The sequence below is a fragment of the Salvelinus fontinalis genome, unplaced genomic scaffold (assembly GCF_029448725.1).
Source record: "Salvelinus fontinalis isolate EN_2023a unplaced genomic scaffold, ASM2944872v1 scaffold_1903, whole genome shotgun sequence".
Lineage (NCBI taxonomy): Eukaryota > Metazoa > Chordata > Actinopteri > Salmoniformes > Salmonidae > Salvelinus > Salvelinus fontinalis.
Genome location: NW_026602112.1, coordinates 1,681 through 23,502, shown reverse-complemented (window position 1 = coordinate 23,502; position 21,822 = coordinate 1,681). Strand labels below are relative to the sequence as shown.

General features: G+C 46.8%; 1 protein-coding gene across 1 annotated transcript; it reads left to right on the top strand.

Moving 5' to 3' along the window:
* Positions 1-3,856: 3,856 nt before the first annotated feature.
* LOC129850259 (protein PALS2-like) lies at positions 3,857-16,896 on the top strand (the record flags this gene model as incomplete). The annotated part of the gene is made up of 4 exons (XM_055916746.1): positions 3,857-3,973; positions 7,445-7,597; positions 16,006-16,155; positions 16,669-16,896. Coding segments are annotated over exons 1-4 (648 nt in total), but the record flags the coding sequence as incomplete, so codon positions are not given.
* Between the last annotated feature and the right edge of the window lie 4,926 nt (positions 16,897-21,822).

Here is a 21,822-nt window from a genome sequence, read left to right as displayed (position 1 = left end):
ATGCTGCCTGCCTCCCTGTCTGTCTGTGGCTGAGAAATGCTGCCTGCCTGCCTCCCTGTCTGTGGCTGAGAAATGCTGCCTGCCTCCCTGTCTGTGGCTGAGAAATGCTGCCTGCCTCCCTGTCTGTGGCTGAGAAATGCTGCCTGCCTCCCTGTCTGTGGCTGAGAAATGCTGCCTGCCTCCCTGTCTGTGGCTGAGAAATGCTGCCTGCCTCCCTGTCTGTGGCTGAGAAATGCTGCCTGCCTCCCTGTCTGTCTCGTCCCTACTCGTTTATTACTATGGGACAGCTGGAGATCGAATTTGAATATTGAAAACATTTAGCAAATGTCAGACGGACAGCAAGGTTTATACAAATCTCCTCTCTTGAAAATTAAATGTTAGTCTAAAAGAAATGGTAGATGATGTCTACATACTTTTTATAGTGGAGATGAAGTTTATAAATGACCTGGCAGGGTAGATGAGACAGAGGATTGTGCAGTCAGATGGAACAGAGTAAATAGACATTTTACCTTAATACATTTAGCCGCTGGTCATTTGTGGAATAGACACAGGCTGGAATGCGGTTCAGGATTAGACCGAGCCGTTGTATAAATCTAGACCTGGCCGCCTGGTCTTCCTGATATCGACTGAGGTGAGAGACAGGCCGTTCATACAAGGACCTGCACATACAGTGCATTCTCAAAGTATTCAGACCCCTTGACTTTTCCATGTTTTGTTACGTTACAGCCTTATTCTAAAATGGATTAAAAGAATGTTTTTAAATGTAACCTTTTATTTAACTAGGCAAATCAGTTAAGAACAAATACAAAATTGAAATATCACATTCACATACACTAACGTTCAAAAGTTTGGGGTCACTTAGAAAGAAAGAGGAAAATGATATTTGTTTTGTCCATATAACATCAAACTGATCAGAAATACAGTGTAGACATTGTTAATGTTATAAATGACTATTGTAACTGGAAATGACAGATTTTTTACAGAGGCCCATTTATCAGCAACCATCACTCCTTTGTCCAATAGGCATGTTGTGTTAGCTAATCCAAGTTTATCATTTTAAAAGGCTAATTGACCCTTTTTCAATTATGTTAGCACAGCTGAAAACTGCTGATTTTAAAGAAGAAATACAACAATACAACTTCTTTAGACTAGTTGAGTGTCTGGCGCATCAGCATTTGTGGGTGCGATTACAGGCTAAAAATGGCCAGAAACAAATAGCTTTCAATTTCATATATGTATTCACCCCTTTGCTATGAAGCCCCTAAAATAAGATCTGGTGAAACCAATTACTTTCAGAAGTCACATAATTAGTTAAAGTCCACCTGTGTGCAATCTGTGTCACATGATCTCCGTATATATACTCCTGTTCTGAAAGGCCCCAGAGTCCGCAACACCACTAAGCAAGGGACACCACCAAGCAAGCGGCGCCATGAAGACCAAGGAGCTTTCCAAACAGGTCAGGGACAAAGTTGTGGAGAAGTATAGATCAGGGTTGGGTAATAAAAAAATGTATCTGAAACTTTTAACATCCCACGGAGCACCATTAAATCCATTATTAAAAAATGGAGAGAATATGGCACCACAACAAACCTGCCAAGAGAGGGCTGCCCACCAAAACTCACGGACTAGGCAAGGAGGGCATTAATCAGAGGCAACAAAGAGACCAAAGATAACCCTGAAAGAGCTACAAAGCTCCACAGCGGAGATTGGAGTATCTGTCCATAGGAACACTTTAAGCCGTACACTCCACAGAGCTGGGCTTTACGGAAGAGTGGCCAGAAAAAAAGCCATTGCTCAATGAAAAAAATAAGCAAACACGTTTGGTGTTTGCCGAAAGGCATGTGGGAGACTCACCAAACATATGAGACTAAAATTTAGCTTTTTGGCCATCAAGGAAAATGCTATGTTTGGCGCAAACCCCACACCTCTCATCACCCTGAGAACACCATCCCTACAGTGAAGCATGGTGGTGGCAGCATCATGCTGTGGGAATGTTTTTCAACCTCCAGGGACTGGGAAACTGGTCAGAATTGAAGGAATGATGGATGGCGCTAAATACAGGGAAATTCTTGAGGGAATCCTGTTTAAGTCTTCCAGAGATTTGAGACTGGGACAGAGGTTCACCTTCCAGCAGGACAAGTACCCTAAGTATACTGCTAAAGCAACAATCGAGTGGTTTAAGGGGAAACATTTAAATGTCTTGGAATGGCCTGGTCAAAGCCCAGACCTCAATCCAATTTAGAATCTGTGGTATGACTTAAAGATTGCTGTACACCAGTGGAACCCATCCAACTTGAAGGAGCTGGAGCAGTTTTGCCTTGAAGAATGAGCAAAAATCCCAGTGGCTAGATGTGTCTAGCAAGTTGAGACATACCCCAAGAGACTTGCAGCTGTAATTGCTGCAAAAGGTGGCTCTACAAAGTATTGACTTTGGGGGGGTGGATAGTTATGCACGCTCAAGTTGTCGTTTTTTTGTCTTAATTCTTCTTTGTTTCATGGTAAAAAATATTTTGCATCTTCAAAGTGGTAGGCATGTTGTGTAAATCAAGTGATACACCCCCCCCCCCCCCCCCCCAAAAGTCCATTTTAATTCCAGGTTTTAAGGCAACAAAATAGGAAAAATGCCAAGGGGGGTGAATACTTTTGCAAGCCACTGTAGGTGCCTTTTTAGCAAACTCCAAACGGGCTCTCATGTGCCTTTTACTGAGGAGTGACTTCCGTCTGGCCTCTCTACCATAAAGGCCTGATTGGTGGAGTGCTGTAGAGATGGTTGTCCTTCTGGAAGGTTCTCAGAGTGACCATCGGGTTCTTTGTCACGTCCCTGACCAAGGCCCTTCTTCCCCGATTGCTCAGTTTGGCCGGGCGGCCAACTCTAGGAAGAGTCTTGGTGGCTCCAAACTTCTTCCATTTAAGAATGATGGAGGCCACTGTGTTCTTGGGGACCTTCAATGCTGCAGACATTTTTTGGTACCCTTCCCCAGATCTGTGCCTCAACACAATCCTGTCTCAGAGCTATACGGACAATTCCTTCGACCTCATGGAATGGTTTTTGCTCTGACATGCACTGTCAACTGTGGGACCTTTTTATATAGACAGGTGTGTGGCTTTCCAAATAATTTCTAATTAATTGAAATTACCACTGGTAGAATCCAATGAAGTTGTAGAAACCATCCCAAGGAAGATCAATGGAAACAGGATGCACCTGACCTCAATTTTGAGTCTCATAGCAAAGGGTCTGAATACTTATGTAAAGAAGGTATTTCTATTTTTTTATTTGTAATAAATTGGCGAACATTTCTCAGCCTGTTTATGGGGCATTGTGTGTAGATTGATGAGGAAAGAAAATAAATATACTGTAATCAATTTTAGATTAAGTCTGTAACAAAATGTGGAAAAAGTCACGGGGTCTGAATACTTTCTGAATGCACTGTAGCTAGACATGGCCGCCTGGTCTTCCTGATAGCTAATGAGGTCAGACAGGAAGTCCCACCATCAGTGCACATTTACAAACATTCTCTTGTCAGAACATCCTGGTTTGATGTTGATGATGTGTGTTCTTATGTACCAAATATGCCAGGTGTTGTTGTGGGGGAGGCCAGAGGGAGGTGCTCATTTTGGGAGTGTTGTTTTTATCCCTACGTGGACCAGACCTTTGCTACCAAGTTTCTGAAATCCCAGGCCGTCGTGTCACGACAACAGTCTATGTTATCAGTGCTGATGTTTGGGAGTCTCTGCCATGTACATAGGCTGACATTACGTGGCCTACTGATTGCAAGCCTGCATAGAACTATTGATTTTGTGGATACAAAAATAGTATTTGTATTTTTTAAAACATTTTTGTGTTTGTCCTCCAGCCATGCAGCAGGTGCTGGATAACCTGAGAGACCTGCCTCCCACCACGGGGGCCAAAGACATCGACCTCCTCTTCCTCAGGGGAATCATAGAGAGCCCCATAGTCCGCTCCCTCGCCAAGGTAACATACACACTCCATCATATCATCAGTTAAGAGAGTAGAGCAGGAGGGGAGACGAAGAGGCACTCAGTGCCACCATATAAATGTCTCCATCTTGTCAGAACGGACTGTGCCAATAACGGCCATGAGTCAAACAACAGTCTGGAACGTTTTAGCCACGAGGGTTTGAATGTAGGATATGGCACTAGCTAGGTGTTGGTGTTTGCAGTGTAATTTTGGCTAGCTAGCTGTGTTGGTGTTTGCAATGTCCTTTAGGCTAACTAGCTAAATTGTACAGGCTGCATTTCTACGGTGTCCTTGCTGTTACAATAACCAAACAGTTGGGTAAACACATTAGTGAAACCACGATGTAATGCAGCAGATGACATGGGTTGAGTTTAGAATTCTCAAACCATCAGCTTCAATTTGATTGGCTGTTGCATGCAATTTTAATCACATTTGAGTTGCTTCATGTAACAGCAAAGTTGCTTGAGATTACGTCACTTGCAACTGCAACTAAAATTGCGTTAAAGTTGCTTTGTGTAACCCCAGCCTAAGTCTCGGTGGTTACTGCCGGGTGCATGGGGTTAACAGCTGTACATCTATGTTTAACACTGCAGTGAAATGTCATCGACAACGTGTTTCAGAGGGCCAGCCATGTCACAGTCTGTAGAGGCCAGGGGCCTGCCTAATTTATAAACCGCAGTGGTGTAAAGTACTTAAGTAAAAATACTTTAAAGTACTACTTAAGCAGTTTTTGGAGTTATTTGTACTTTACTTAAAAACCTGTTTCTGCATCTGGGCTGTATGGGTGAGAGGGAGTGTGTACAGTAAACTGTGCAGTTGTCCCTTGTTCGTATTTGATTTGATTTTTATTTTTATTTTGCAGTGGTGTAAAGTACTTTAATACTTTTAAAGTATTTTTACTAAAGTATTTTTTGGGTGAATCTGTACTATAGTAATCATATTTGACTACTTTTACTTCACTACATTCCTAAAGATGTACTTATTACTCCATATATTTTCCATGTCACCCAAAAGTACTCATTACGTTTTGAATGCTTAGCAGGACAGGAAAATGGTCTAATTGGCACACTTATCAAGAGAACATTCCTGGTCATCCCTACTGCCTCTGATCTGGTGGACTCACTAAACAGAGAACATTCCTGGTCATCCCTACTGCCTCTGATCTGGCGGACTCACTAAACAGAGAACATCCCTGGTCATCCCTACTGCCTCTGATCTGGCGGACTCACTAAACAGAGAACATTCCTGGTCATCACTACTGCCTCTGATCTGGCGGACTCACTAAACAGAGAACATTCCTGGTCATCCCTACTGCCTCTGATCTGGCGGACTCACTAAACAGAGAACATCCCTGGTCATCCCTACTGCCTCTGATCTGGCGGACTCACTAAACAGAACATCCCTGGTCATCCCTACTGCCTCTGATCTGGCGGACTCACTAAACAGAGAACATCCCTGGTCATCCCTACTGCCTCTGATCTGGCGGACTCACTAAACAGAGAACATCCCTGGTCATCCCTACTGCCTCTGATATGGCGGACTCACTAAACAGAGAACATCCCTGGTCATCCCTACTGCCTCTGATCTGGCGGACTCACTAAACAGAGAACATTCCTGGTCATCACTACTGCCTCTGATCTGGCGGACTCACTAAACAGAGAACATCCCTGGTCATCCCTACTGCCTCTGATCTGGCGGACTCACTAAACAGAGAACATTCCTGGTCATCACTACTGCCTCTGATCTGGCGGACTCACTAAACAGAGAACATTCCTGGTCATCACTACTGCCTCTGATCTGGCGGACTCACTAAACAGAGAACATCCCTGGTCATCCCTACTGCCTCTGATCTGGCGGACTCACTAAACAGAGAACATCCCTGGTCATCCCTACTGCCTCTGATCTGGCGGACTCACTAAACAGAGAACATCCCTGGTCATCCCTACTGCCTCTGATCTGGTGGACTCACTAAACAGAGAACATCCCTGGTCATCCCTACTGCCTCTGATCTGGAGGACTCACTAAACAGAGAACATCCCTGGTCATCCCTACTGCCTCTGATCTGGCGGACTCACTAAACAGAGAACATCCCTGGTCATCCCTACTGCCTCTGATCTGGCGGACTCACTAAACAGAGAACATCCCTGGTCATCCCTACTGCCTCTGATCTGGAGGACTCACTAAACAGAGAACATCCCTGGTCATCCCTACTGCCTCTGATCTGGCGCACTCACTAAACAGAGAACATCCCTGGTCATCCCTACTGCCTCTGATCTGGTGGACTCACTAAACAGAGAACATCCCTGGTCATCCTACTGCCTCTGATCTGGCGGACTCACTAAACAGAGAACATCCCTGGTCATCACTACTGCCTCTGATCTGGTGACTCACTAAACAGAGAACATCCCTGGTCATCCCTACTGCCTCTGATCTGGCGGACTCACTAAACAGAGAACATCCCTGGTCATCCCTACTGCCTCTGATCTGGCGCACTCACTAAACAGAGAACATCCCTGGTCATCCCTACTGCCTCTGATCTGGCGGACTCACTAAACAGAGAACATCCCTGGTCATCCCTACTGCCTCTGATCTGGCGGACTCACTAAACAGAGAACATCCCTGGTCATCCCTACTGCCTCTGATCTGGCGCACTCACTAAACAGAGAACATCCCTGGTCATCCCTACTGCCTCTGATCTGGTGGACTCACTAAACAGAGAACATCCCTGGTCATCCCTACTGCCTCTGATCTGGCGGACTCACTAAACAGAGAACATCCCTGGTCATCCCTACTGCCACTGATCTGGTGACTCACTAAACACAAAGACAAAAAAAAACATGCGTTTAATTTGTAGTATTTGTTTGTACCATCTTTGAAATGCAAGAGAAAGGCCATAAGGAGTAGTGTTGTTTGTTGTGACATGCTGCCATCTGGTGGACATTTACACTAGGTTCACTTTTCACAGGGAAATAAACTGACCAGGGCACATATAAATTAAATCAGGCTTTATTTCTACAACATGGAATGCAACATAATGTGCTTCATAAGGGGAAAAAACTAATAAAAACTGGAATATTTCATATTTACTACACAACAAATGAAAGAATAACAATAAAAACTGAATGACTAAAAAGCACCCTGAGGAAAAGCTCAACTTAAAATATGTTTTAAGATCTCTTTTAAATATGTCCACAGTTTCAGCCCCCCTCAGGTTCTCTGGCAGGCTCTTCCAGAGGCTGGGGGCAGAATAACTAAACGTTGTCTCTCCATGCCTCTTGGTCCACAGTTTCAGCCCTCCTCAGGTTCTCTGGCAGGCTGTTCCAGAGGCTGGGGGCAGAATAACTAAACGTTGTCTCTCCATGCCTCTTGGTCCTAGGCGTTGGGATAGTTAAAACTTTAACTAAATACTGTGTGTATGAATGTGTGTCTCTGCTAAATACTGTGTGTATGAATGTGTGTCTGCAGGCCCATGAGAGGCTGGCGGAGGTGAAGCTGGAGGCTGTGAGAGACAACAACCAGCAGCTGGTCTCAGAGATCCTAGACTCCCTCACAAGACTGAGTAGTAGAGACGCCTCCGCTGAGGAACTAGCCAACATCCTCCAGGAACCACACTTCAAGGTACACACACTCACACACCCATGTATACACTCACACCCCTATGTGTACACAAACACACACACACACACACACAGTACCGTTGAGTTGTTAGAGCTAGTCTGAAAGTAGACCAGAAAATGACTCTCCTGTCAGAGATGTTTACAGCAACAATCACCATATTATTCCTGAAGTCTCTGTCTCTGCGCCTCTCTGTCTCTGCGCCTCTCTGTCTCTGCGCCTCTCTGTCTCTGCGCCTCTCTGTCTCTGCGCCTCTCTGTCTCTGCGCCTCTCTGTCTCTGCGCCTCTCTGTCTCTGCGCCTCTCTGTCTCTGCGCCTCTCTGTCTCTCTCTCAAAATTCAATACATTTCAATTTGCTTTATTGGCATGATGTAACAGTGTACATATTGCCAAAGCTCGCTTGCTCTCTCTCTCTCGTTCGTTCGTGTCAGAAGTATGTGGAGACCCGCTCGTCGAACATCTCATTCCAAAATCACAGGCATTAATATGGAGTTGGTCCCCCTTTGCTGCTATAACAGCCTCCACTCTTCTGTGAAGGCTTTCCACTAGATGTTGGAACATTGCTGCTATAACAGCCTCCTCTCTTCTGTGAAGGCTTTCCACTAGATGTTGGAACATTGCTGCTATAACAGCCTCCACTCTTCTGGGAAGGCTTTCCACTAGATGTTGGAACATTGCTGCTATAACAGCCTCCACTCTTCTGGGAAGGCTTTCCACTAGATGTTGGAACATTGCTGCTATAACAGCCTCCACTCTTCTGTGAAGGCTTTCCACTAGATGTTGGAACATTGCTGCTATAACAGCCTCCACTCTTCTGGGAAGACTTTCCACTAGATGTTGGAACATTGCTGCTATAACAGCCTCCACTCTTCTGTGAAGGCTTTCCACTAGATGTTGGAACATTGCTGCTATAACAGCCTCCACTCTTCTGGGAAGGCTTTCCACTAGATGTCGGAACATTGCTGCTATAACAGCCTCCACTCTTCTGTGAAGGCTTTCCACTAGATGTTGGAACATTGCTGCTATAACAGCCTCCACTCTTCTGTGAAGGCTTTCCACTAGATGTTGGAACATTGCTGCTATAACAGCCTCCACTCTTCTGTGAAGGCTTTCCACTAGATGTTGGAACATTGCTGCGGGGTTTTGCTTCTATTCAGCCACAAGAGCATTAGTGAGGTCAGGCACTGATGTTAGGCGATTAGGCCTGGCTCGCAGTCGGTGTTTCAATTCAACCCAAAGGTGTTCGATGGGGTTAAGGTCAGGGCTCTGTGCAGGCCAGTCAAGTTCTTCCACACTGATCTTGACAAACGATTTCTGTATGTACCTCGCTTTGTGCATGGGTGCATTGTCATGCTAAAACAGGAAAGGGCCTTCCCCAAACTGTTGCCACAAAGTTGGAAGCACAGAATAATCTAGAATGTAATTGTATGCTGTAGCGTTAAGATGTCCCTTCACTGGAACTAAGGTGCCTAACCCGAATCATGAAAAACAGCCCCAGATAATTATTCCTCCTCCACCAAACTTTACAGTTGGCACTATGCATTAGGGCAGGTAGCGTTCTCCTGGCATCCGCCAAACCCAGATTCGTCCGTCTGACTGCTAGATGGTGAAGCGTGATTCATCTTTCAAGAGAGTGATTTTCCACTGTTCCAGAGCCCAATGGCGGCGAGCTTTACACCACTCCAGCCGACACTTGGCATTGTGCGTGGTGATCTTAGGCTTGTGTGCGGCTGCTCGGCCATGGAAACCCATTTCATGAGGCTCCCGACGAACAGTTCTTGTGCTGACGTTTGCAACTCGGTAGTGAGTGTTGTAACGCCCTTCAGCACTCGGCGGTCCCGTTCTGTGAGCTTGTGTGGCCTGCCACTTCCTGGCTGAGACATTGTTGCTCCTAGATGTTTCCACTTCACAATAACAGCACTTAAAGCTGACCGGGGCAGCTCTAGCAGGGCAGAAATTTGACAAACTGACTTCCTATGACGGTGCCATGTTTAAAGTCACTGAGCTCTTCAGTAAGGCCATTTTACTGCCAATGTTTGTCTATGGAGTTTGCATGGCTGTGTGCTCGATTTTATAGACCTGTCAGCAACGGGTGTGGCTGAAATAGCCGAATCCACTAATTTGAAGGGGTGTCCACATACTTTTGTGTACAGTATCGATCAGAAAGGACACATTGTGCTTTCTGATGGTGTCAAGTTACCTCTATTACTAAAGGTGTCCTGTAGTGGTCGATTTTGGGACCTGTCCTCTTTACTATTTATATATGGTCTATCTGCAAAAACCTGTAACATTCATCTGTGTGCAGATGACACTGTTATGTACGCTATTGCCCCTACGGCTGACCAGGCTGTTGGAGCTGCAGTCTGATTTTGTACACTATTGCCCCTACGGCTGACCAGGCTGTTGGAGCTGCAGTCTGATTTTGTACACTATTGCCCCTACGGCTGACCAGGCTGTTGGAGCTGCAGTCTGATTTTGTACACTATTGCCCCTACGGCTGACCATGCTGTTGGAGCTGCAGTCTGATTTTGTACACTATTGCCCCTACGGCTGACCAGGCTGTTGGAGCTGCAGTCTGATTTTGTCACCTTGCAGAAAGTCCTTGCTGACTTAAAATTGGTACTTCATGCAGTAAAAACTAAATGTCTGCTGTTTTCTAATTCTCGTAGAAATACTTCAGATTACACATTTATGCATTGGATGGTTCTTTAATCGAGCAGGTTCCTGCCTATAAATATCTGGGCTTTTGGATTAACAATCATTTCACCCAGATGAGTTAGTTTAAAGGAATAATTCCACCACAAAACTATATTTTAGTATTTGTTTCATTAGTCCATTGTTGACATAGTCCCAAAAGGTTTTCAAGATATGTAACTTTCAAAATACATAAATCATCCCTGTATGATGCATTTACCATCACATGGGGATGAATTCTGTATGTCAACACTGGACTAATGAAACAAATACCAAAAGAGGTTTCCTTTAAGAAGCTGATATTTTAAAGTAGGCTTGTTTTTATGTAAATAGATGATGCCTCTCCCTCAACAGCAGGAAGCAGATTGTACAGTCAACTCCTCCTGCCTGTTCTTCACTATGGTGACACCATTCATGGGAGTGTAGCAGCCACTAATCTTAAACCATTGGATGCCGTCCGTCTACCGTAGCGTCCTTCACTTTAGGTGACCGTTTTAATACGCATCACTGCATCATGTATCAAAAGGTTGGCTGCTCCTCATTTAAAGTCCCGTACATCACTTCATTACTCCCTTTCTGTTGACAAAGCTCTACTATACAAGCTTCTGATCTACCTCACTTCACTGTTAAAACCCGTTCACCATCATGGTGAACGCTCAAGGTTCCACTAGTACGTACCGATTTTAGGTGCCCTCCATTTTTGTAAAAGCCTCCAGAACGTGATACATATAGACTCTCTGATGCCTCTACGGCAGTTGGAGCTGTAAGCCTCCAGAACGTGATACATATAGATTCTCTGATGCCTCTACGACAGTTGGAGCTGTAAGCCTCCAGAACGTGATACATATCGACTCTCTGATGCCTCTACGGCAGTTGGAGCTGTAAGCCTCCAGAACGTGATACATATAGACTCTCTGATGCCTCTACGGTAGTTGGAGCTGTAAGCCTCCAGAACGTGATACATATAGACTCTCTGATGCCTCTACGGTAGTTGGAGCTGTAAGCCTCCAGAACGTGATACATATAGACTCTCTGATGCCTCTACGGCAGTTGGAGCTGTAAGCCTCCAGAACGTGATACATATAGACTCTCTGATGCCTCTACGGCAGTTGGAGCTGTAAGCCTCCAGAACGTGATACATATAGACTCTCTGATGCCTCTACGGCAGTTGGAGCTGTAAGCCTCCAGAACGTGATACATATAGACTCTCTGATGCCTCTACGGCAGTTGGAGCTGTAAGCCTCCAGAACGTGATACATATAGACTCTCTGATGCCTCTACGGTAGTTGGAGCTGTAAGCCTCCAGAACGTGATACATATAGACTCTCTGATGCCTCTACGGCAGTTGGAGCTGTAAGCCTCCAGAACGTGATACATATAGACTCTCTGATGCCTCTACGGCAGTTGGAGCTGTAAGCCTCCAGAACGTGATACATATAGACTCTCTGATGCCTCTACGGCAGTTGGAGCTGTAAGCCTCCAGAACGTGATACATATAGACTCTCTGATGCCTCTACGGCAGTTGGAGCTGTAAGCCTCCAGAACGTGATACATATAGACTCTCTGATGCCTCTACGGCAGTTGGAGCTGTAAGCCTCCAGAACGTGATACATATAGACTCTCTGATGCCTCTACGGTAGTTGGAGCTGTAAGCCTCCAGAACGTGATACATATAGACTCTCTGATGCCTCTACGGCAGTTGGAGCTGTAAGCCTCCAGAACGTGATACATATAGACTCTCTGATGCCTCTACGGCAGTTGGAGCTGTAAGCCTCCAGAACGTGATACATATAGACTCTCTGATGCCTCTACGGCAGTTGGAGCTGTAAGCCTCCAGAACGTGATACATATAGACTCTCTGATGCCTCTACGACAGTTGGAGCTGTAAGCCTCCAGAACGTGATACATATAGACTCTCTGATGCCTCTACGGTAGTTGGAGCTGTAAGCCTCCAGAACGTGATACATATAGACTCTCTGATGCCTCTACGGCAGTTGGAGCTGTAAGCCTCCAGAACGTGATACATATAGACTCTCTGATGCCTCTACGGCAGTTGGAGCTGTAAGCCTCCAGAACGTGATACATATAGACTCTCTGATGCCTCTACGACAGTTGGAGCTGTAAGCCTCCAGAACGTGATACATATAGACTCTCTGATGCCTCTACGGCAGTTGGAGCTGTAAGCCTCCAGAACGTGATACATATAGACTCTCTGATGCCTCTACGGCAGTTGGAGCTGTAAGCCTCCAGAACGTGATACATATAGACTCTCTGATGCCTCTACGGCAGTTGGAGCTGTAAGCCTCCAGAACGTGATACATATAGACTCTCTGATGCCTCTACGACAGTTGGAGCTGTAAGCCTCCAGAACGTGATACATATAGACTCTCTGATGCCTCTACGGTAGTTGGAGCTGTAAGCCTCCAGAACGTGATACATATAGACTCTCTGATGCCTCTACGGCAGTTGGAGCTGTAAGCCTCCAGAACGTGATACATATAGACTCTCTGATGCCTCTACGGCAGTTGGAGCTGTAAGCCTCCAGAACGTGATACATATAGACTCTCTGATGCCTCTACGGCAGTTGGAGCTGTAAGCCTCCAGAACGTGATACATATAGACTCTCTGATGCCTCTACGGCAGTTGGAGCTGTAAGCCTCCAGAACGTGATACATATAGACTCTCTGATGCCTCTACGACAGTTGGAGCTGTAAGCCTCCAGAACGTGATACATATAGACTCTCTGATGCCTCTACGGTAGTTGGAGCTGTAAGCCTCCAGAACGTGATACATATAGACTCTCTGATGCCTCTACGGCAGTTGGAGCTGTAAGCCTCCAGAACGTGATACATATAGACTCTCTGATGCCTCTACGACAGTTGGAGCTGTAAGCCTCCAGAACGTGGTACATATAGACTCTCTGATGCCTCTACGGTAGTTGGAGCTGTAAGCCTCCAGAACGTGATACATATAGACTCTCTGATGCCTCTACGGTAGTTGGAGCTGTAAGCCTCCAGAACGTGATACATATAGACTCTCTGATGCCTCTACGGTAGTTGGAGCTGTAAGCCTCCAGAACGTGATACATATAGACTCTCTGATGCCTCTACGGCAGTTGGAGCTGTAAGCCTCCAGAACGTGATACATATAGACTCTCTGATGCCTCTACGGCAGTTGGAGCTGTAAGCCTCTAGAACGTGATACATATAGACTCTCTGATGCCTCTACGGCAGTTGGAGCTGTAATACTGAATGTGTTTAATACTGCAACTGTTTGGATTGAATCATTGTTTTTGTGGTGTTGGAAGCCGTTGTGATAATTTTGTAATTTATAATATTATTATTATGAATAAATTGTTGTCCTCAGGGCACCATTGTAAATGAGACCCTGGTCTCAATTGGTTATAATAATCTGTCTTTGACTCTGTCTCACTCTCTCTGCCTCTGCTACTTGCCCCTCCTAGAGAGAGAAAAATAGCCTTTTCTGTCTGGACCAATGAGAAACTGCGGCCTGAGGGGGGCTATGTCCCTGGTCCAATGGGAGTGGAGGGGTCTAGTGGGGGAGGTAGACACACATTTCTGGGTTAAGGAGTTCTATCATGTGTGAACCAGATCTGTACTGATGCATGTTGCTGCTCTCCCTGTCTCTCTCTGTCTCTGTGTCTCTCTCTGTCTCTGTGTCTCTCTCTGTCTCTGTGTCTCTCTCTGTCTCTGTGTCTCTCTCTGTCTCTGTGTCTCTCTCTGTCTCTGTGTCTCTCTCTGTCTCTATCTGTCTCTGTGTCTCTCTCTGTCTCTGTGTCTCTCTCTGTCTCTCTGTCTCTATCTGTGTCTTTCTGTTTTTCTCTCTGTCTCTCTTTGTCTCTGTGTCTCTCTTTGTCTCTGTGTCTCTCTCTGTCTCTGTGTCTCTCTCTGTCTCTGTGTCTCTCTCTGTCTCTCTGTCTCTATCTGTGTCTTTCTGTTTTTCTCTCTGTCTCTCTCTGTCTGTCTGTCTCTGTGTCTTTCTCTCTTACTGTTTTTCTCTCTGCGTCTCTCTGTCTCTGTGTCTTTCCCTGTCTCTCTGTCTCTGTCTGTGTGTGTGTGAGTCAGATATCCATCCTGTGATATGGCTGCTGTGCAGGTGAGAACTGAACAGTCTTGTTCCTCCTTTCCTTCCTGTGGGACTGATTGATGATTGTATTTCCTGCATGCTACTATTGGTCTTTAACATGCACTGGTTGTGTTGGAAGAAGTGGAGTCTATTTGTGAAGGAGAGCTGTGATTGGTTCATATACACTGGAGGGGCAGTTACCCAGTAGGCTGTGTGTTTCTCTGTTGGTAGTAAATTAATGAGTGCTGCATGTTGCTGCTTGACTATGACATGATGAAATAGTGTTGTTGAGGAGGAGGCTGTGGATACAGGTGTGTGTGATATGTTGGTGTGTCTTGGGATGTCGTAACAGGTGTGTGTGATATGTTGGTGTGTCTTGGGATGTGGTAACAGGTGTGTGTGATATGTTGGTGTGTCTTGGGATGTGGTAACAGGTGTGTGTGATATGTTGGTGTGTCTTGGGATGTGGTAACAGGTCTGTGTGATATGTTGGTGTGTCTTGGGATGTGGTAACAGGTGTGTGTGATATGTTGGTGTGTCTTGGGATGTGGTAACAGGTGTGTACTTGATTACCAGTGTCACGTCCTTCCTGTCCTTGCCCCTTAGTGGGCTGCAACCAGGGATGCCTCACAAACAAACATGCCTACACACTTGACAACGTCTTAGCAGAGCGGCTCTATAGAAATGTCAGCCATTGTTTTCGTTTTATTTCTAGTGTGAGTGGAGACGTGTTCAGCTGGGGAGTGAGATTACCAATCCAACTCTTTTACGCTGGTTCCTTTCTGTGTCCTGATGTTTTTAGTTTTTTTCCCCTGTTGGTTTAGTGGTCTACTGGAATAATAGTCACTCTTCAATAATCATGTCTCTCCCCTTCCCTCTCCTCCAGTCTCTCCCTCCCTCTCCTCCAGTCTCCCTCTCTCTCTCCTCCAGTCTCTCCCTCTCTCTCTCCTCCAGTCTTTCCCTCCCTCTCCTCCAGTCTCCCCCTCCCTCTCCTCCAGTCTCTCCCTCTCTCTCTCCTCCAGTCTCTCCCTCTCTCCTCCAGTCTCTCCTCCAGTCTCTCCCCCTCCCTCTCCTCCAGTCTCTCCTCCTCCCTCTCTCCTCCTGTCTCTCCCCATCCCTCTCTCCTCCAGTCTCTCCTCCAGTCTCTCCCCCTCCCTCTCTCCTCCAGTCTCTCCCTCTCTCCTCCAGTCTCTCCCTCTCTCCTCCAGTCTCTCCCTCTCTCCTCCAGTCTCTCCCTCTCTCCTCCAGTCTCTCCCTCTCTCCTCCAGTCTCTCCCTCTCTCCTCCAGTCTCTCCCTCTCTCCTCCAGTCTCTCCCCCTCCCTCTCTCCTCCAGTCTCTCCCCCTCCCTCTCTCCTCCAGTCTCTCCCCCTCCCTCCCTCTCTCTCTGTCTGTCTGTCTGTCTGTCTGTCTGTCTGTCTGTCTGTCTCTCCAGTCTCTGATTGAGGCCCATGACAAGGTGACAGCTAACTCTCTTTCTGTCTTTCTTTCTCTCTCCTCCAGTCTCTGATTGAGGCCCATGACAAGGTGACAGCTAACTCTCTCTCTCTCTTTCTCTCTCTCTCCAGTCTCTGATTGAGGCCCATGACAAGGTGACAGCTAACTCTCTCTCTCTCTTTCTCTCTCTCTCCAGTCTCTGATTGAGGCCCATGACAAGGTGGCAGCTAAATGTTATGAGATGCCGCCGTCGGAGGTGAACAGTAATGCCATGGCGACCGGCCCGCTCGTGCCCTCTGACGCCGTCAGGATGATTGGCATTCAGAAGAAGGCTGGCGAACCACTGGTGAGTTCATGGCTGAGTCACAAATGGCACCCTATTCCTTATATAGTGCACTACTTTTGACCAGGGACCAATAGCTGGGCTCCGGTCAATAGTAGTGCACTATGTAGGGAACAGGGTACCATTTAGGACGTTGTCTCAGACATTACCAATCAATCTGGATGACTGTTCATAGTGTGTAGTTAGCAGGTTAGCTACATGGAATATTTAAATACCTTATCTGATGCATTAACCACTCTCTCTCTCTCCATTTTCTCAATCCCCCTCTTTCTCTCTGTCTCTCTCTCTCTCTCCATTCTCTCAATCCCCCTCTTTCTCTCTGTCTCTCTCTCTCTCTCTCTCAATCCCCCTCTTTCTCTCTGTCTCTCTCTCTCTCTCTCTCTCTCTCAATCCCCCTCTTTCTCTCTGTCTCTCTCTCTCTCTCTCTCTCTCAATGCCCCTCTTTCTCTCTGTCTCTCTCTATCTCTCTCTCCATTCTCTCAATTCCACCCTCTGTCTTTCTCTCCTCCTCCTCAGGGCGTGACGTTCAGGGTGGAACGCGGGGAGCTGGTGATCGCCAGGATCCTGCACGGCAGTATGATTGACCGGCAGGGCATGCTGCACGCGGGCGACGTCATCAGGGAGGTGAACGGGCGCGAGGTGGGCAGCGATCCCAAGGAGCTGTTGGAGCTGCTGAGGGACTGCCAGGGGGGCATCACCCTCAAGATCCTGCCCAGCTACCGCGACACTCCAGCACCCTCACAGGTGAGAACAGGGCCATATTTATTAGTTGAACCGTAGTAAAATGTTTTGCAACAGAGAACGAGAGTTTGTTATTGACCAGATATCAGGTAGGTCCCTCAGTTTCAGTTAGCTTCCCTTCCCTTCACATCCTACTGACTACAACACACCTGATTCAGCAGTTTCAGTTAGCTTCCATTCACATCCTAATGACTACAACACACCTGATTCAGCAGTTTCAGTTAGCTTCCCTTCACATCCTAATGACTACAACACACCTGATTCAGCAGTTTCAGTTAGCTTCCCTTCACATCCTAATGACTACAACACACCTGATTCAGCAGTTTCAGTTAGCTTCCCTTCACATCCTACTGACTACAACACACCTGATTCAGCAGTTTCAGTTAGCTTCCCTTCACATCCTAATGACTACAACACACCTGATTCAGCAGTTTCAGTTAGCTTCCCTTCACATCCTAATGACTACAACACACCTGATTCAGCAGTTTCAGTTAGCTTCCCTTCACATCCTACTGACTACAACACACCTGATTCAGCAGTTTCAGTTAGCTTCCCTTCACATCCTAATGACTACAACACACCTGATTCAGCAGTTTCAGTTAGCTTCCCTTCACATCCTAATGACTACAACACGGGTGGCTAACATCCTCTTGGAGGGACACTGGGAATGTAGAGTTTCTGCACCAACACACCTGATTCAGCAGTTTCAGTTAGCTTCCCTTCACATCCTACTGACTACAACACACCTGATTCAGCAGTTTCAGTTAGCTTCCCGTCACATCCTAATGACTACAACACGGGTGGCTAACATCCTCTTGGAGGGACACTGGGAATGTAGAGTTTCTGCACCAACACACCTGATTCAGCAGTTTCAGTTAGCTTCCCTTCACATCCTACTGACTACAACACGGGTGGCTAACATCCTCTTGGAGGGACACTGGGAATGTAGAGTTTCTGCACCAACACACCTGATTCAGCAGTTTCAGTTAGCTTCCCTTCACATCCTAATGACTACAACACGGGTGGCTAACATCCTCTTGGAGGGACACTGGGAATGTAGAGTTTCTGCACCAACACACCTGATTCAGCAGTTTCAGTTAGCTTCCCTTCACATCCTAATGACTACAACACACCTGATTCAGCAGTTTCAGTTAGCTTCCCTTCACATCCTAATGACTACAACACACCTGATTCAGCAGTTTCAGTTAGCTTCCCTTCACATCCTACTGACTACAACACACCTGATTCAGCAGTTTCAGTTAGCTTCCCTTCACATCCTAATGACTACAACACACCTGATTCAGCAGTTTCAGTTAGCTTCCCTTCACATCCTAATGACTACAACACGGGTGGCTAACATCCTCTTGGAGGGACACTGGGAATGTAGAGTTTCTGCACCAACACACCTGATTCAGCAGTTTCAGTTAGCTTCCCTTCACATCCTACTGACTACAACACACCTGATTCAGCAGTTTCAGTTAGCTTCCCGTCACATCCTAATGACTACAACACGGGTGGCTAACATCCTCTTGGAGGGACACTGGGAATGTAGAGTTTCTGCACCAACACACCTGATTCAGCAGTTTCAGTTAGCTTCCCTTCACATCCTACTGACTACAACACGGGTGGCTAACATCCTCTTGGAGGGACACTGGGAATGTAGAGTTTCTGCACCAACACACCTGTTTCAGTTAGCTTCCCTTCACATCCTAATGACTACAACACGGGTGGCTAACATCCTCTTGGAGGGACACTGGGAATGTAGAGTTTCTGCACCAACACACCTGATTCAGCAGTTTCAGTTAGCTTCCCTTCACATCCTAATGACTACAACACACCTGATTCAGCAGTTTCAGTTAGCTTCCCTTCACATCCTAATGACTACAACACACCTGATTCAGCAGTTTCAGTTAGCTTCCCTTCACATCCTAATGACTACAACACACCTGATTCAGCAGTTTCAGTTAGCTTCCCTTCACATCCTACTGACTACAACACACCTGATTCAGCAGTTTCAGTTAGCTTCCCTTCACATCCTAATGACTACAACACGGGTGGCTAACATCCTCTTGGAGGGACACTGGGAATGTAGAGTTTCTGCACCAACACACCTGATTCAGCAGTTTCAGTTAGCTTCCCTTCACATCCTACTGACTACAACACACCTGATTCAGCAGTTTCAGTTAGCTTCCCTTCACATCCTAATGACTACAACACGGGTGGCTAACATCCTCTTGGAGGGACACTGGGAATGTAGAGTTTCTGCACCAACACACCTGATTCAGCAGTTTCAGTTAGCTTCCCTTCACATCCTACTGACTACAACACACCTGATTCAGCAGTTTCAGTTAGCTTCCCTTCACATCCTAATGACTACAACACACCTGATTCAGCAGTTTCAGTTAGCTTCCCTTCACATCCTAATGACTACAACACGGGTGGCTAACATCCTCTTGGAGGGACACTGGGAATGTAGAGTTTCTGCACCAACACACCTGATTCAGCAGTTTCAGTTAGCTTCCCTTCACATCCTAATGACTACAACACGGGTGGCTAACATCCTCTTGGAGGGACACTGGGAATGTAGAGTTTCTGCACCAACACACCTGATTCAGCAGTTTCAGTTAGCTTCCCTTCACATCCTAATGACTACAACACACCTGATTCAGCAGTTTCAGTTAGCTTCCCTTCACATCCTAATGACTACAACACACCTGATTCAGCAGTTTCAGTTAGCTTCCCTTCACATCCTAATGACTACAACACACCTGATTCAGCAGTTTCAGTTAGCTTCCCTTCACATCCTAATGACTACAACACACCTGATTCAGCAGTTTCAGTTAGCTTCCCTTCACATCCTAATGACTACAACACGGGTGGCTAACATCCTCTTGGAGGGACACTGGGAATGTAGAGTTTCTGCACCAACACACCTGATTCAGTTGATTGAGGTGATTCCTCAGATTAGTAGAGTCAGATGTGTTAAAGCAGGGCTGGAACAAGAAAATGGTGACGTCTGGTTTTCTATAGTAAAAAATCATTTGAAAAGATTTATACTTTTACCTTTTGATACTTAAGTATATTTTAGCAATTACATTTACTTTTGATACATATTTAAAACCAAACACTTTGACTTTTACTCAAGTAGTATTTTACTGGGTGACTTTTTACTTGAGTCATTTTCTAAGAAGTTCTCTTTGCCTTTTTCCATCACTGTGTTTTTGTACCTGTCAGGGTGGTTGAGGGGGAGACAGGGTTGACCTGGTCCTAACCCAGAATGACAGGGCACGGGGCTGGAACTGTTACCCTGCCTGGGACACACTGGTCCTATTAATACACTTCATGGGATAACTGGGGCACTGGGAGGAGGGAGGGAGGGAAGAGGAAGGAGGGAGGGAAAAGGGAGGGAGGGAGATGAAGATCGAGGAGGAGGGAGAGAGTGTATGAAAGAGAAGGAAAGCCTATCTGGGGCATGGGGAGGAGTAAAGGACAGCTGATCTGGGGCCTTATGTAGGACAGGGCTCTCCAACCCTGTTCCTGGAGACATACAGTCCTGTAGGACAGGGCTCTCTAACCCTGTTCCTGGAGAGATACAGTCCTGTAGGACAGGGCTCTCTAACCCTGTTCCTGGAGACATACAGTCCTGTAGGACAGGGCTCTCCAACCCTGTTCCTGGAGAGATACAGTCCTGTAGGACAGGGCTCTCTAACCCTGTTCCTGGAGAGATACAGTCCTGTAGGACAGGGCTCTCTAACCCTGTTCCTGTAGAGATACAGTCCTGTAGGACAGGGCTCTCCAACCCTGTTCCTGGAGAGATGCAGTCCTGTAGGACAGGGCTCTCTAACCCTGTTCCTGGAGAGATACAGTCCTGTAGGACAGGGCTCTCTAACCCTGTTCCTGGAGAGATACAGTCCTGTAGGACAGGGCTCTCCAACCCTGTTCCTGGAGAGATGCAGTCCTGTAGGACAGGGCTCTCTAACCCTGTTCCTGGAGATATACAGTCCTGTAGGACAGGGCTCTCCAACCCTGTTCCTGGAGAGATGCAGTCCTGTAGGACAGGGCTCTCCAACCCTGTTCCTGGAGAGATGCAGTCCTGTAGGACAGGGCTCTCTAACCCTGTTCCTGGAGAGATACAGTCCTGTAGGACAGGTCTCTCTAACCCTGTTCCTGGAGAGATACAGTCCTGTAGGACAGGGCTCTACAACCCTGTTCCTGGAGAGATACAGTCCTGTAGGACAGGGCTCTCCAACCCTGTTCCTGGAGTGATACAGTCCTGTAGGACAGGGCTCTCTAACCCTGTTCCTGGAGAGATACAGTCCTGTAGGACAGGGCTCTCCAACCCTGTTCCTGGAGAGATACAGTCCTGTAGGACAGGGCTCTCTAACCCTGTTCCTGGAGAGATACAGTCCTGTAGGACAGGGCTCTCTAACCCTGTTCCTGGAGAGATGCAGTCCTGTAGGACAGGGCTCTCCAACCCTGTTCCTGGAGAGATGCAGTCCTGTAGGACAGGGCTCTCTAACCCTGTTCCTGGAGATATACAGTCCTGTAGGACAGGGCTCTCCAACCCTGTTCCTGGAGAGATGCAGTCCTGTAGGACAGGGCTCTCCAACCCTGTTCCTGGAGAGATGCAGTCCTGTAGGACAGGGCTCTCTAACCCTGTTCCTGGAGAGATACAGTCCTGTAGGACAGGTCTCTCTAACCCTGTTCCTGGAGAGATACAGTCCTGTAGGACAGGGCTCCCCAACCCTGTTCCTGGAGAGATACAGTCCTGTAGGACAGGGCTCTCCAACCCTGTTCCTGGAGTGATACAGTCCTGTAGGACAGGGCTCTCTAACCCTGTTCCTGGAGAGATACAGTCCTGTAGGACAGGGCTCTCCAACCCTGTTCCTGGAGAGATACAGTCCTGTAGGACAGGGCTCTCTAACCCTG